The sequence below is a fragment of the Tamandua tetradactyla genome, chromosome 3 (assembly GCF_023851605.1).
Source record: "Tamandua tetradactyla isolate mTamTet1 chromosome 3, mTamTet1.pri, whole genome shotgun sequence".
NCBI lineage: Eukaryota > Metazoa > Chordata > Mammalia > Pilosa > Myrmecophagidae > Tamandua > Tamandua tetradactyla.
The window spans coordinates 117,704,110-117,719,445 of NC_135329.1; the positions used below are offsets into that span (position 1 = coordinate 117,704,110).

The 15,336-nt window shown below is 33.5% G+C and overlaps 1 protein-coding gene across 3 annotated transcripts in view; it reads left to right on the forward strand.

Moving 5' to 3' along the window:
- ACVR2A (activin A receptor type 2A) overlaps positions 1-15,336 on the forward strand; it is an 89,843-nt gene that overhangs the window by 37,985 nt on the left and 36,522 nt on the right. For 2 of the 3 annotated variants that reach the window (XM_077153728.1, XM_077153727.1), the window contains exon 2: positions 13,789-13,996. In XM_077153728.1, the coding sequence (XP_077009843.1) occupies positions 13,789-13,996 (208 nt within the window). Of the gene's footprint in view, positions 1-13,788; positions 13,997-15,036; positions 15,084-15,336 lie in introns of those variants that run through there. The other variant, XM_077153729.1, reaches the window with a different exon arrangement.

The following is a 15,336-nucleotide window of genomic DNA, read 5'->3' on the forward strand; positions in this document are numbered from 1 at the left end:
TTATCTGTAATGACTTTTGTGCTAGGTGAGTTTTGGTACCACAGTTCTCATAAAATAATGAGTTTATTTTTATCTCCCTTGCTCCTCATTTAGTTTTTTGACAAAAACACCATCCCTTCAAACCAGATGAATATCTAATTTGAAAGAAAAATTAATGTGTTTTACACTTTTAGAGGTTTAGAGTCTGTTAATACTGTGAATAAATGTTTTCACAAACCGCTGTGACTCTTAATTGTTTAAAGTAGAGTTGTTTAAAAGAATCCTTTTTAGGAGAAATTATCTGAGATCTACCTTTAATATTCATTTCCCTTTGCCTTCAGCAAACAAAAACACCAACCCTGAACAAAAAGACCTCCCCTCTCATGCCGTACTTTTTGGGGATAAAATATAATTCCCTCTTTTCTTCGTTTTCAGAGATGTCAGGCTATTACTGAGCATTATTTTGGGTTAGTTATAAATATTTCATGCTTTAAAAATCCTATTTAATTCCTATAGATACCTTCATAGAATTCGTCTTTTATTTTTTGCTGGATCCCAATGTTGTACAAAAAGAATCACTTCAGGGGCTTATTAAAAATGCAGAGTTCCAGATCCACAACACCCCTTTAGAGAATTTGATTTATTCTCTAAAGTCAAATTAGGTCTGGAATGGGGTCCAGAAATAAGCAGTTTTGGAGATTTTGCTAGAGATGGTGCAGGGCCATCCATCCGTTTGAGAAACATTGCTTTGTGTTTCTTGTTGATTCCAGAGACATTAACTGTAGGTACTGACTCCATATCATAAATTAGGAATAGTCTCCTTCCAGCTTGAAAATGACTGTCTACATGTTGCACATAAGATTTTTTTCCAGAGGAACCCAAGATGACATAAACACAAATGTCAGATGAAAGGAACAAACTTACCACCTGCAGGTTGAGGTTGTTTAGTATCATAGAAAACATTTTTTTTTTTTTTTACATGGGCAGGCACCGGGAATCGAACCCAGGTCCTCGGGCATGGCAGGCAAGCATTCTTACCTGCTGAGCCACCGTGGCCCGCCCAGAAAACATTTTTATAAAAAGGAAAATCATAGGAAATGCCTGGCTTTCAAAGAAGTCTGCATTTCTCAGCCTTCTCTTTTGAGTTTGTTTCAGGGAGCTAGAAGTGGCTCCTGAAATTTTCCCATTAGGGAAATTTTAAGGTTATATGGCAGAATAAATAGGGAAGCAGAAATAAAATAGATCAGTGTCTGGTACTTCTGTTAAGAAAAACTGTCGCACTTTATGTTTTGCCTAGTACTCTGCTCCTGCATGTGTCTTCTACAACACTCATGTTCACCTCTTGAATCACAGAAAAGGATTAAATGATACTGACCTTGACTTCATCTCATTGAATATCGTCAGTTTTTGGTCTTTTTTCTTCTTTCTCATTTAAGCAATCTGCTTACTACCTGTTATTTCTGTTCTTACTATAAAAGTCTCATTTTTTGGTTTCTCTCCCTGACTTTTTGATCTCACTTTTTACTATTTAGTATAATTATAAAATAGTTTTAAGAAAGGGTATTTAGAAGTGATAATAATAGAGTAGTAATGTGGAACTTTGTATCTTATGCATGATTTTTCTGTGAACCTACAACTGCTTTACTGAAAAGAAAAAAAAGGAAATTTAGGATACCTCAAGGCCAAAGTAAGCGAAAAAAATAACCCATTTTATTCTTCTACTAGTGTTTGCTGGCTTTTCTCATGGATATTTACCCCCCCCAAACTTCTCCTTAAGAATTAGAATTATATAACATAAGCGCTTATTTATATTTTTAAAATGTCAATATTGAAGATTGAAATAATTGTGTTGTGTCACACTGTTATTTTCTTCTTCAGACTTTTGAGGCTGTAGATATATAAGTTCCTATAGGTAATTCCTTTTGGGCTCTAACTTTTATTGCAGTTTTTCCTTCTTAATTTGTTTTTAAAAAGTGAAATTGTTTTTCACTGAAAATTGGTATCTGTCAGTGATAAATGGGAAGAGAGTATGTGAATTCTAACCAGAAATTGGTCTGCAGATTTCTAGGAATTAGAATTATTGACTCCTGACTCACCACCCAGCCAGCTGCCTGAGAACAACTCTTATGGATGCAGTTGTTTCCAGAGTCCTTTCAGCTGCTCTCCATCCTTTTCTTTCTTCTTGTTACCCTGCCCCTTTCCCATCTCTTCAGTACACATATACATCACTGAGTATGGAAAGCTGCATTATTTCTTAAGTTGCTGTATCTGAATTATTTTGCTTTCTACTATACACATCCTTGTTCCTGGATTCTGTTCTGAGGGTAGACCTGAGCTAAAAATTGGCCGTATGTGACCTTAGTCGGAGAAATAGTTTTTAACTTGTAGGAAGCTGCTCCATATTTAAACTTTTTTGAATCTTATTTTAGTATCCTTCACTGGCCCACTAGTGAGAATTTCTTTCCTCATGTTTAAATGTTTCACAAGTAGAAAACCAGTAACTGTTATGGTTTTATGGATCATTGTCCTATTAGAGAATGATGGATATACACGTATACGTGTAGGAGGATGTAGAATAAATGATGGCATGGTATTCAAGGTGGGCTAACAAAAAATAACATCTTTTTCAAGAAATTTATTTTTAGAACATAATCAAAAATATATTCACTTGTTAAATTCTTCCTCTGTTGATTTAAAAATAAATAGGACAACTTTTCCAAAATTGTCTGTCATACCCTTGAACTCAAAAAGTTTCCTTTTAATATTAGCTTAGTAGGTAGGAGTTTTTCTGGTTTTATTAATGTAATAAGTATGGTGGCATATTAGGAAAGAAACTTAACTGTTCACATAGAAAAACACTTATCAGTTATTGATTACTATTAAAGTAAGCATGTCTTGTTTTCAGTGTAAATGTGACATTTAAAGTGAAAGTTTTATTTGTGAAGGTGATAAAATTTGTGGACTAAGTGGGTGTAATATGATTTACAGATGTTTATTCAGAAATGTTCTGAGGGTGATTATGCTAGACTCTATGTTCTGCTATAACTTTGATCTTTTATTACAACTGGTAATATTACATTTCACATACTGCTTCTTTTACTTTTTAAAACCTTTATTTAACTTCCAATTGGTTATATAGGGAGATACATATACGTGTTATACAGTAAAACCTGTAGCCTGAAGTATGTATATTTTGTTCCATTGAATAGTGGAGGGAAAAAAATCATCTGAAAAACTATTAAAATGATTCTTTTGTAGTAATTAACAGAATTATCTGTTAATTAGATTTTGGGCAACATATATTTAAAAAATTTTTTTGTGTGGCAACATACATATAATGGAGTTTCCCATTTTAATCATTTTTAAGTGTATTTCAGTGGTGTAAATTTCATTCACAATGTACTACCGTCACCACCATTCATTACCAAAACTTGTCATCACTAGTAAGGAACTCTGTACATATTAAGCAAATACCTTCCCTTTCTTCCTACCCCCTGAAATTTTGGGCAGTATTGATAGAACAAGACTATTAAAGTATTTCAAGAGAAAAAAGATTTTTTTTTTTCCTGCTTAGATTGTAAAGAATCAAGTTGAAGGATTTGGAGGAATTTTTTTTTTTAATTTTAAAAGAAAAATTTAGGTTAAATATACTTTATAATATCAAGTAAAAATGTGTTAATCTAAGCTTACTATTCCTGCTGTTTTTCCTTTATTGTCTAGGCAAGCCAATATCTAAAACAGTTTTGGTGATTGTTGAAAGGTGCTGGATGGATGTATTTAACTTTCAAGTAGGCAAACATGGCTTTTACATGTATTTTGCTAAGCAGTAGGTTAGGGTCTATGAACTAGATTCAGATGTTCAGTTGATTTAGAATCTAAAATTTTGGATTGGCTTTCTTTGGGTTTTAGGGAGGCACGCCCATGTTTTGTGTTGTTGTGATTTAGGAATTTTTAGAGGGATATTAGATTCAAGAGCTTTCCCTTGTCTCTTATGATTTAAGTAGAGATGAGGATCATAAATATATGTATTTTAAAAACTTACAGGTGATTGTACTGAGTTCGCAGTGGTTTGAGAACTACTTCCAAATTAGAGGTGATATTTTGTACTTTTTCTTTTCATGAGCTGCTAACTTTTCCTCAGCATTTTCAAGCATTTCTCAATGTTTTAATTTACTCCATTTGAAGAGGGTTGGAAATTGGGGAGGAGGTGGTGGAAAGAATGTATGTATCAACGCCTAAAAGAGTTTGGTGTTCCAGAAAAACAGTTCTCTTGTCTGTTGTGAGTGGAGCTGAAGAGGAGCCAAACTCTGGAAGGCCTTATAAGACTTGTCAGATATTTTGATTTTATGTCCAAGGGCAGTGGAAAGCCATTAAATAACTTTAAGGTGGGGGAAGTAACTTGATTTTGTTTGTTTTAACAAAGGATCTGTCTGATTTCTGGATGAAGAACTGATTGAGTAGAATAAAGTAAAAGCTGGGAACCAGTTGCTATAATCCAAGGAGAGAGATTGGTGATTTGCTGTAATAACCTTCTTACTCCAATGACCTTTATCTCTTTCTATAATTAGCTTAGATTTTCTCTAACTCTGTTGCTTATGACTTAAATTTCTAACCTGTTTATGTACTTTTGGTTTTAGTTATCTATACATTTTCATTCGACAAGCTAAGTAACATAATTTTATTGCTTTATTGATTAAGGGTGCTAGTATTGAATAATGTCTCTTTATGGAGGTCTTCCTTTATAGAGAATTTATTTACTTTCTGAGGTCTCTTAGTACCTACCAATAAAGAGTTGATATGACTGCTCGGTAATGTCAAGCAGTGATAACGTATAAATACTTTTGTATTCTAATTCTGGATATTTTTATACTGTATACTAAACTTCTATAGAATATTTATTATTATAAATTCTTTATTCTCTATTTTCTGAATTCAATTCCAGCTTGTACTTTCCAGAGGTATTAACAGGATTTTTTCATTTAAATGAAGTGTATTGATAAGAGATATTAAAGAAGTGTACTTGAAATTTCCAACTCTTTTTTATTTTCTTCTGGTTATTTATCATTACTGTCTTTTAATGTACCTTTCTGGAGAAATTAGAATAGGCCTTATAACTGAGCTCAGTTCAGAAGTATCTAAGGACTTGTAAGTTTCTCTCTTACTTTCTGCTTTCAACCCCTTGTTTTGAGTACCTCTCACCTTTTCCCTTCTTCCCAGGTTGCAGTTAAAGATTTCTTGAATTTTGAAATTGTTTTCTTTTTCATTTCTGCTTAGCACCTATTCTGTCAGACTGCCTGGTGCTTAGTATACCAACCACCAGTGTGTATTTGTGGATGTAGAAGACCTGCATGAAAGGCATAACACCTTCTAAGAGTTCATGTGACTTGTCACCAAAATAAACTTCAAAAAGTATCTTGCGTAGGGATGGCAAAGGTAGAAGGGTGGAATTTTTCTCATTTATGAAGGGGACAGCTTTGGGTTATTTTTTCCCCCTCTATTCTTTGTTAAAAGGAAATCTCTCATTTACAATGTTATAAGAGGCCTACTTGTATTTGTATTGGTTAAAATTAGAAAAAAGCAAGTAGGCACAAGGAGGTTGAGGTCTGAAAATTTGCCAAACTTCCTTGAAATAATCTAGAAAAGTAATTTTATATGTGGTCCCAGGATCTGTTCAATTGAATGAGAAATCTGGAGTTTTATGGTTGCTCTTTTCTTGGTACTGTTATTCTGTATAAACTTGTTTTGTATTAAGGAAAATGAAGTTCTTTGGCAGCTGATGATAAAACCGATGCTTTGTTCCGTTACCAACCAAATATACCTACTTGAAGTATATTTCTGCCCCACCAGAAGTCGGAACATTCCTTAAGACTTTGAGAACAGTTACCTTTAAAGATGATACCTTCTGTTCTAGTTTGCTAGCTGCTGGAATGCAATATACCAGAAACGGAATAGTTTTTTTAAAAGGGGAGTTTAATAAGCAGGTAGTTTACAGTTCTAAGGCCGAGAAAATGTTCCATTTAAAACAAGTCTGTAGAAATGTCCAATCTAAGGCATCCAGGAAAAGATACCTTGATTCAAGAAGGCTGATGAAGTTCAGGGTTTCTTTCTCAAGTGAGTAGGCACATGGCGAATACAGTCAGGGTTTCTCTCACATCTGGAAAGGCACATAGTGAACAAGGTCAGAGTTCCTCTCTCATCTGGAAGAGCACATGGTGAGCACAGCGTCATCTGCTAGCTTCTTCTCCTGGCTTCCTGTTTCATGAAGCTCCCAGAAGACATTTTCCTTCTTTATCTCCAAAGGTCGCTGGCTTGTGAACTCTGCTCTTCTGGCTATGTTGTTCTGCTCTGCTGTCTCTGAATCTCCCTCATTCTCCAAAATGTTTCCTTTTTTATAGGACTCCAGAAACTTATCAAGACCCACCTAAATGGGTGGAGACATGTCATCACCTAATCCAGTTTAACAACCATTCATGATTAAATCACGTCTCTAGGGATATGATCTGATTACAGTTTCAAACATAACAGTATTGAATAGGAATTATTCTGCCTTTACGAAATGGGATTTAGATTAAAACATGGCTTTTCTAGGGGACATACATCCTTTCAAACCAGCACACCTTCCATATTCCATTTTCTTTGGGTATATAGTATCAGTGTGTTTGTATCTATGTCTTAAAAAGTTGGAAAAAACATTATAGTGGATATCTTTGTTTTTTAGTAGTTTATTCATTGAACACAAGTTAATTAGCATCTTTTATTGAACAAACTCTTGTAGAATACCTTCTGTATTGAAAGAAGAGTTTAAGAAATGAGGCCCTCTGTTTTAGTTTGCTAAGGCTGCTGGAGTGCAATATACCACACATGGATTGGCTTTTATAAAGGGGATTTATTTAGTTATAAATTTACAGTTTCTGGGAATTTCTTGGTTTCTCTGTCATGTGGGAAGGCACATGGTGATGTCCCAGCTTCTGGGTTCAAATGGCTTTCCCTGAGGTGTGTCCTTTCTGCACCTCTAAACATTTGAGTCTCCAGTTGATCAAATTGAAACATCACTCAGTGTGGAAGGCACTCCCTTTAGTTGATTGCAGATGTTATCAGCCATAGATGAATTTCACATGCTGATTATTTAAGTCCACAGCAACAGAACAACTGGGCACCACCTTCGTCTGGCCAAATTGACATCCGAACCTAACTACTACACCCCCTAAAAATTTTACTAATACAAATGCACCGTTTTGCATTGAATTATGTCTGTAGTTGAGTGAACTAAAAAATAAGCAAGTTGAAAGTAATTTTTTTTTATAAAGAGCGGCTGCTTGCTTGTTTCATGAAAGAAGCTTTATCATTACGAATTTTGTGCTCTCTTTGGGACTCTAAAACTTTATGTAGAGGCTTTTAAAGAAAGGCTTGGGAAATTAAGAAATTTGTGTTGTTCTTCAAATATTGGGCTGTATAAAAGCAGTTATATATATGTATGTATATTATGCATTAACAATGTTGAAATACATTAAGGGGGTTACCTTTGTAATTTGTCAGCAGTTAACATTAGAAGTTCATAAATAACCAGTGGTTAAATATTGGCTTGTAAGTACCTTTTCTCTTTATTTCACACACATACATGCATGCACATACACACACTCAGTGTCTAGTGTCACAGTGTACAATGTTTATGTTTTTTGTTTACTTCATGTTACTTGTGTTTTTTAAGTATTATTTGAGCTAGATGGACAGAATCTTACAATATTTTGTCAGATTTATGGTAAGTACTGAGTATGGAGTGTATAACAGGCAAAGCAAAAAAAAAATTCTGGGAAGAACGCCAGGAAAGTGTTTGTGTTTTCCTTTAGAAGTGATTGTACCCTGGTAGGAAGGTACTTAGTTTTAAAAATGATAATGTTCAGATTGACAGGGTCTCAAATGTTGCATTGCCATGCAGAGATTTTATTTGAGAATTTACTCCTTCTTCATATTTGTAACTTTTCTATACAAGGTCCTTCAGGAGACTTGGGACTTTAGGGCAGGTTTTGGGCAGTATTATTTTCTTGAGTGCTTAAAAATAGCCTAGAGCAGCCAGATAGGGTGGGTGACTCTAGTCTATGATGTGTATTAATATAGAAAATAAGGATACTAGAAGACCTATAATATTTATAGTTGCACAGAAATAAATTATTAAAATATATTTTGAGGTGGGAAATAAATATATAACAAAAAAGTAATAAACAAGAATTTTAGATTTTTTTTTCCATTTTTAATACTAGGAATCTTGCAGTTTATAAGATCAGGCAACCTGTTTTTATCTATGAAAAGGACTGTTACTGATTTAAAAAAATAGGACTAGTTCAGTGATTTTATATCTGTTATCTAATAAATAGTTGGTTAATTTGTATTCTTTCACTTTTATAAATGTGTATTGCTATTTGAAGCTACTCAAATACATATTGCTAATTTCCTTCAATTACTTGCTTTAAGCTGATTTTGTAAAAACTTTTGTGATGAATTTTTCTCTCTCTTTTTTTTCTTTATAAGTTTCTCACTCTTGACATTGCCAGATCCTCAAGGATGATATTTCAGATTACCATCACAGCAACTGAAGCAGTCCATTTTTACTTTTTGTATCAGAATTTGGTTATTTACTGAAAAGAAGGCTGTCATTTTCCCAAGTAAATAAAGCACTAAAAATGTTCAAAATGTAGGTAGTGTCTTCAGTGTAACTGAGACTTGTAGATTATTTTTAATAGTGTATGTTTCCATAATATATCTTTTAGGAGCAATGCTCTGATTTTGAGAATTTACCATTCATATCTTATTCTTCTTCTAAATTTATGCCCAATTTTGATTTTGTACAATTTTTTAAATAGCTCATTAATTCTGAAGGGAGTATTGGCCTCTACTGTAAACATCACTGTCTAATACCCCTCCCTGCCCCCCCCCCCCCTAATATCTAATGTCAGAAATCTGTTATGCACAGTCTACGAAATACTTTATCTCTTTTGGTGTAATTTGTCTTGTGAATGAGTGCCAAAGAATTGCATAGAGCTATTTTGATCTTGAGACCTGGGCATTTATAGCTAATCTGCACATTTTGTGACTGTAGGCAAAAATAATTTTCTTTTGTGCCTTATCTTTGAAGATATCTCACTTATTCACTTCAATGTATCGTTCATGAAAGATAAAATTTTGGGTGGGCTGTGATTTGAAAACATTTATAAAACTAATTTAATTCAAATAAGTATACATTGGATTGTTTGTGTAATATTCAAAGATAGTTATATATTTCAAGTTGGTCACAATTAAAAAAAATCTTGTTGGGGAAATTCAGAAATCCCTCATATTGAGGGCTGCCTAATATTCACTCATTAAAATGGTAGCTTTCAGGTTTCTGAGTAGTTGGAAGACTACTTATCACACTGAGAGTCTATTAAATAATACTTTTTGAGCAAATAAAGTTCTGTATTTGTTTACTTATTTTAGGAATTCTTGGTAAATGTGAAGATTGTTCTATGCCGGAATTTCCCAGTTTCTTAGTTACTTAGTAGCTAAAATAATTCTTTTGAATAATGTTTTTCATACTAATTTTTTCCCTCTAAAATTTGTACTATAAGATATTTTGGATTAAAAACATCATTCATTTTGATTTGCCTTCTATAGCTGATTCTGTTTGGATGCGTTGTCTGCCTTTAGAGTGGCAGAAGTAGTGACATATGAAAGAGAAACAAGAGTTGCTTTTCACATTGGATTTCTTGGTTTTGAAATGTTATTAACCCTTCTTAGAAGATTTAGGACTATGGGAGGCTTGAATTTAGGGAAGGCATTCAGCGGCATGCCTGCTTCTAGAATACATGCTCTGTATTCTCAGAGACTTGACAGTTTCAGACAGCATTACAATAGTTTTCCAGAAGTGAGCCTGGAAATTTTAAGTTGTCAGAGAACATTTTCTTTTTCTTTCTGTTTAATATTGATTGTGTACATAGGAAAATTGAAATAAAGTATGGCTGGTCACAGGGCCATGAAAGACATGACATGTTAATCAGAGGAAAAATTAATGCAACTTATAATTTGTAAAAGATATTTTAATTCTACCATTTCAAGGAAGGAAAACAAAAGCAATAGTAGTTAGTGGGTTTTATTCAGTTGTTCTATATTACATTTTTGCATTTTATAATTTATTAAGTTCATATTTGTGCTTGGAGGGCAAGAAAGATGGATAGTCTTAGACCTAATAGCGTTCTGACATGTAAAAAGGACATACATAGACAGTTGATTAAAAACAATATTAAATAAAGCATTTTACATTGGATGCAGGTAGTGTGCATTTGTGGGAAAGGAAGAGTCGTGATTAGAGGACTTTTAGGCTTTTGTTATACCTACTTTGAGAAAACTTGAAAATTGTCATTTATGGGAAATTTAGTCTGGGAGGCTATTTGTAAGATGAGGATTTCTGGAACTACTGTAGCAGCTGGGAGGGATTCAAGATATATTTGCTTGGAGCACATTTAGTTGCTCCAGCGTCATTTATTGAGAAGACTGTCCCTCCTTCACTGAGTTGCTTTTGTTCTTCGGTCAGAAATTAACTGAGCATATTGTATGAATCTGTTTCTGAGCTCTGTATCTGTCCTATTGATCTACGTGTCTATCTCTCTGCCAGGTCACAGTGTCTGATTACCGCAGCTCACCATCAGAAAAGGGTGCTTTCTTCCACTTTATACTGTTTTTCAAATATATTTGTCTATTCTTGAACCTTTATCTATATCCAAAAAGAAATTTGCTGAGATTTTGATATAAATTGCATTAAATCTGTACATCAATTTAGGGAGAATTGATATCTTTTCTGTGTTGAGTCTTCCAGTCCATAAACAAGGTATGTCTCTCCAAGTATTTAGGTGTTCTTTAATTTCTTTCATCAGAATATTCTTATTTTTATCATACAAAGTCTTATGCATGTTTTATTATTAGATTTATACCCAAATCTTTTATTTTTTTTGAAGCATTTTTAACTGGTACTCCATTTTTTATGTCATTTTCCGTTTTCACTTGTTTATTATTGGCATATAGAAATGTAATTGATTTTTGTGTGTTGAGTTTGTATCTTGTGATAGCTTACAATATGTCAGCTCATGCTATTATTTTTCCACAGTTGTTTTGATTGAAGTATATGAAAGAAATCTGGCTTCACATAGATATATAGCTAGAAAAAGGAGGAATATTTTCATAGCTTTTAAGGATAATGATGGATGTTTTTCTGTGATACCATAGCAAAACTCAACAAGTAATAGTTTTTCTTTTCATTTTTTAAAGGTCAGGTTTATCAAAGTATAATTTGCATAAAATGTATTTTTTTTTAGATGTGCAGTTCTATGAATTTTGGTTAGCCCTGCATTCATAGTAAAAATATAGCATATTTCCATCACTATTAGAAGTTTCCTCATGCACTATTATAATCAACCCTCTCCCTTCTCCCTTCACCCCCAGCCCCTGGCAACTTTTGATCCGATTGCTTTTCCTATGGTTTTACCTTTTTCAGAATGTATGTAAATGAAATCATAAAATATATATACATATATATATGTAGTCTTTTGAGTTTGGTTTCATGCACTTAGCATAATATATTTGGGATTCATCCATGTCATTGCAGTTATCACTAGTTCGTTCCTTTTTATTGTGTGGTTGGTTGTTTTTACATTTACTGGTGATAAATGTTGGGTTGTTTCTAGTTATTAGCGACTATAAAGCCACTATAAACATTTGTGTATCTGTTTTATGTATTGTATAGTGTGTTTTCTTGTTATTGAATTGTGAGAGTTCTTCATTTATTTTGAATAAATGTATTTATTTTGAATACATCCGTTATCAAGCATGTATTTGTAAATATTTTCTCCCAGTGTATGACTTTTATTTTTTTTCTTAACAACTTCTGAAGAATGGAAACTGTAATTTCAATGAAGTCCAATTTCTCTGTTTATTCTTTTGTAGCTCATATGTTTTGTATTTTTCTAAGAAATCCTTTATAACTCAAGATCATAAATATTTTTGTATGTTTTCTTCTAGAAGTTTTATAGTTGTAGGTTTTGATTTTAGATCTATGATACATTTTTAGTTAATATTTGCAAATAGCATGAAGTATGAGTTGAGGCTTGTATTTAGTTTTTAATGCTGCAATTTAATATACCAGAAATGGGTTGGCTTTATAAAGAGGATTTATTAAGGTACAAGTTTACAGTTCTAAAGCCATAAAAATGATCAAACTAAGGCATCCAGAAAAAGATACCTTGACTCAAGAAGGGCTTATAGCATATAGAACACCTCGGTCAATTGAGAAGATGTGGCTGGCATCTGCTGTTCTTTGGTGCCTTATTTCAAACAGCTTCCCTGCAGGCGTTTTCTTTCTGTAATTCCAAATGTCTCTGTCTGTATAGGCTCTGAGCTTTTCCCAACATGGTTCCCTCTTAAAGGACTCCAGTAAGCATATTAAGACCTACCTTGAATGCATGGAGACATATCTCCGTGGAAAGCACCTAATCAAAAAATCCTGCTCACATTTGGGTGGGTCATATCTCCATGGAAACAATTTACCCAAAAAAGATCCCACCCAAACAATAGGTCTGCCTCCGCAAGATTGGATTAATATAAAGAACATGGCTTTTCTGGGGTACCTAACAGTCACAAACCAGCACAAGGCTCATTTTTTTTTTCTTCATACAGATGTCCAGTTGTAGAATCCATTGCTGAAAAGACTATCCTTTCTTTTTTATCTTGGCACTTTTGTTATACATTAATTGACCATGTATATGTGGGTCTTAAACTCTGTTCTGTTCCTTTGATGTGTGTCTGAGTTTTCCCTGAGACCGGACTGTCTTGATTGCTGAATTTTGTTATAGTAAATCCTAAAATCAGTAGTATGAGTTCTCCTTTATACTTCTGTATCAGAATTGTTTTGTCTAGTCCAGTCCCTTTGCATTTCCATATAAGACAAGAGTTAGTTTCTTAAAAGTTGGTTTCATTATACAATCTGAAACTGTATCAATGAACTTTTTGTTCTGTTACTTTAAAATCTATCCATCTATCTTACACATTGAATGGATTTTTTTAACCCATGAATGCTTTTGTACCATCACATAATTCATTTAGAGAATACTGATTCTCTCAGTTATGCAGACCTTTTAAATATTGGCATCATTTAACAAATATTTTAAAATCTCATTTGTTAATATCACCAGTGGTCTCATCAGAAAAGTCTTATATTGGAAAGATGTCAAGCTAATAATGGAAGATACAAGTTTTCAAAAATTTGTAATTTTCACTTGAAAGCTCAAGTTTTATCATTGGCAATGCATTCTTTCAGTAGTTTTTCTTGAAGTGATAGTCCCACTCGGTTCACTTTGAGAATAATTTTGAGAATAAATCTGAATAACCATAGTTTGTTTAGTTAGTGATTCAGTCATCAAGGCTTTTTCTTCAGGCAGTCATCCTATTTTGACATGCAGCAGAAGTACTTTTGCCTACTTCCTATTTTATCATATAGAACATTGAAAGAAGTCTATTCAAGGGTTGAGATTTGGCAACACTATTAATTTCTACTGCTTCATCAAGGTCATTATTAAGTGAAATGAAATTGGTCTTTTTCAGAGAAATCTCATGATATAGGTGGTCTTGTCAGTTTCTACAGTATTATACTTAAGGTACGTGGATTGGCCTGGGAAGACAGTAAAATGATTTACGTTTTAGGACTACCTGGAGTTGAATTTTGGGAGATAGCCTCTTACTTTAAGAGCTAATATAGTTATTTTAAACTGATGTTTTATTACCTTTTAGGTGCTATTCTTGGAAGATCAGAAACTCAGGAGTGTGTTTTCTATAATGCTAATTGGGAAAGAGATAGAACCAATCAAACTGGTGTTGAACCCTGTTATGGTGACAAAGATAAACGGCGACATTGTTTTGCTACATGGAAGAATATTTCTGGTTCCATTGAAATAGTGAAGAAAGGTTGTTGGCTGGATGATATCAACTGTTATGACAGGTAAAGAAACAGTTTATTTTTTATAGTAATGTTGAGTAATTGTCCACTTACCCCCTTTATAAAAGGGGAAAGTATAGTACATGGATTTTCACATAAGTATTTCTTGCTTTTTAAAGATGGGATTATGAAGAACATTATATAACTTGTGCTAATGATAGGATAGGTATTTTAAAGTAATACGTATTTTTATGCTTATTTTTATCTTTGATACATTTTAAATAATTTCCCAAGTAGTGAAAACTCTAGATAAGAACCATTTCTCCCCCAATGTTGGTAGGATTTTAAACTTTTTTTTCCCCTGTGCCAATTTTAAGAAAAAGGGGTTTTTAAATTGCTTTAAAAGAGAGTATCTTTTATCTGCTGTCAAATTTATCCTCAAGGAGAATAAATCTCAAACATATTATTTAATTTCCTTCCTTATGTATCTGGAAGAAATTGATCTTACTACATTCTCCACCACTCCCTTATTTTCTCTTGCAAAGTAGGCCTTTGTTCTTCACCCTAAGAGGCATTTTAAATTGATATTCAGAATTACATCAGAACAAACACAATCCTCATATAAAGCTGCATTTTATTTAAAACGTCTTGCTTTATTCTGTGCTGTATGAAATACAGTGGTTATATTTTGATTGCCTGTGATCTTTCTGCTCAGCTCATAGGCATTGGGCTGATGACTTAACTACCTCGGCCACAGTATCACTGAGGGTGGATACTGATGCCTGGCAGAGGTTGCAAAGTCTTAGGTAACCAGACATTTTGGAGTCAAAAACTGGTGATTTGGTAAATACTAGATACTTCCTGGACCCCTTTCAGGAGCCTCCATTGATTATTATAATCCTGTGATTGATTTGCTGTACGTGACTAATACCAGAATGCATTGAATAAGCCTATGAAAATTGAATTAGCTCCAGTTTTCATGAGACAGGAAAACACAGTCATTTAAGTATGCATTTAGTATTTAGGACATACTTCTAAATCTTTGACTTATCAGGGATTATTTTTCCCTACTTATTCATTTTAGCCATATTTCTGTTTAATAGCCTTTTTAACAGAAGTGATAATCAACTGATAGCTGCTATTATGAAAGGTGAGTAGGAAGAAATGGGGGAAAAATGAGGTTTGCAGATCATGTTTATCATTTGTTGGTTGAAATCAGGGATCCCTATTCTTGTAGTAAAATCCCCCTCTGCTTCTTACCTAAAAACCAGTATTTCAGTTGGGTGAGACTTGGGTGGTACTAAAATATCTCTTTTGCTTTCACTAGAGCCATTTTCACTGGTGGTAGAACTTTGGTATAGATCATGGAGAGTGACTTGTTCAGTGCACATGCTTGCTTTTAG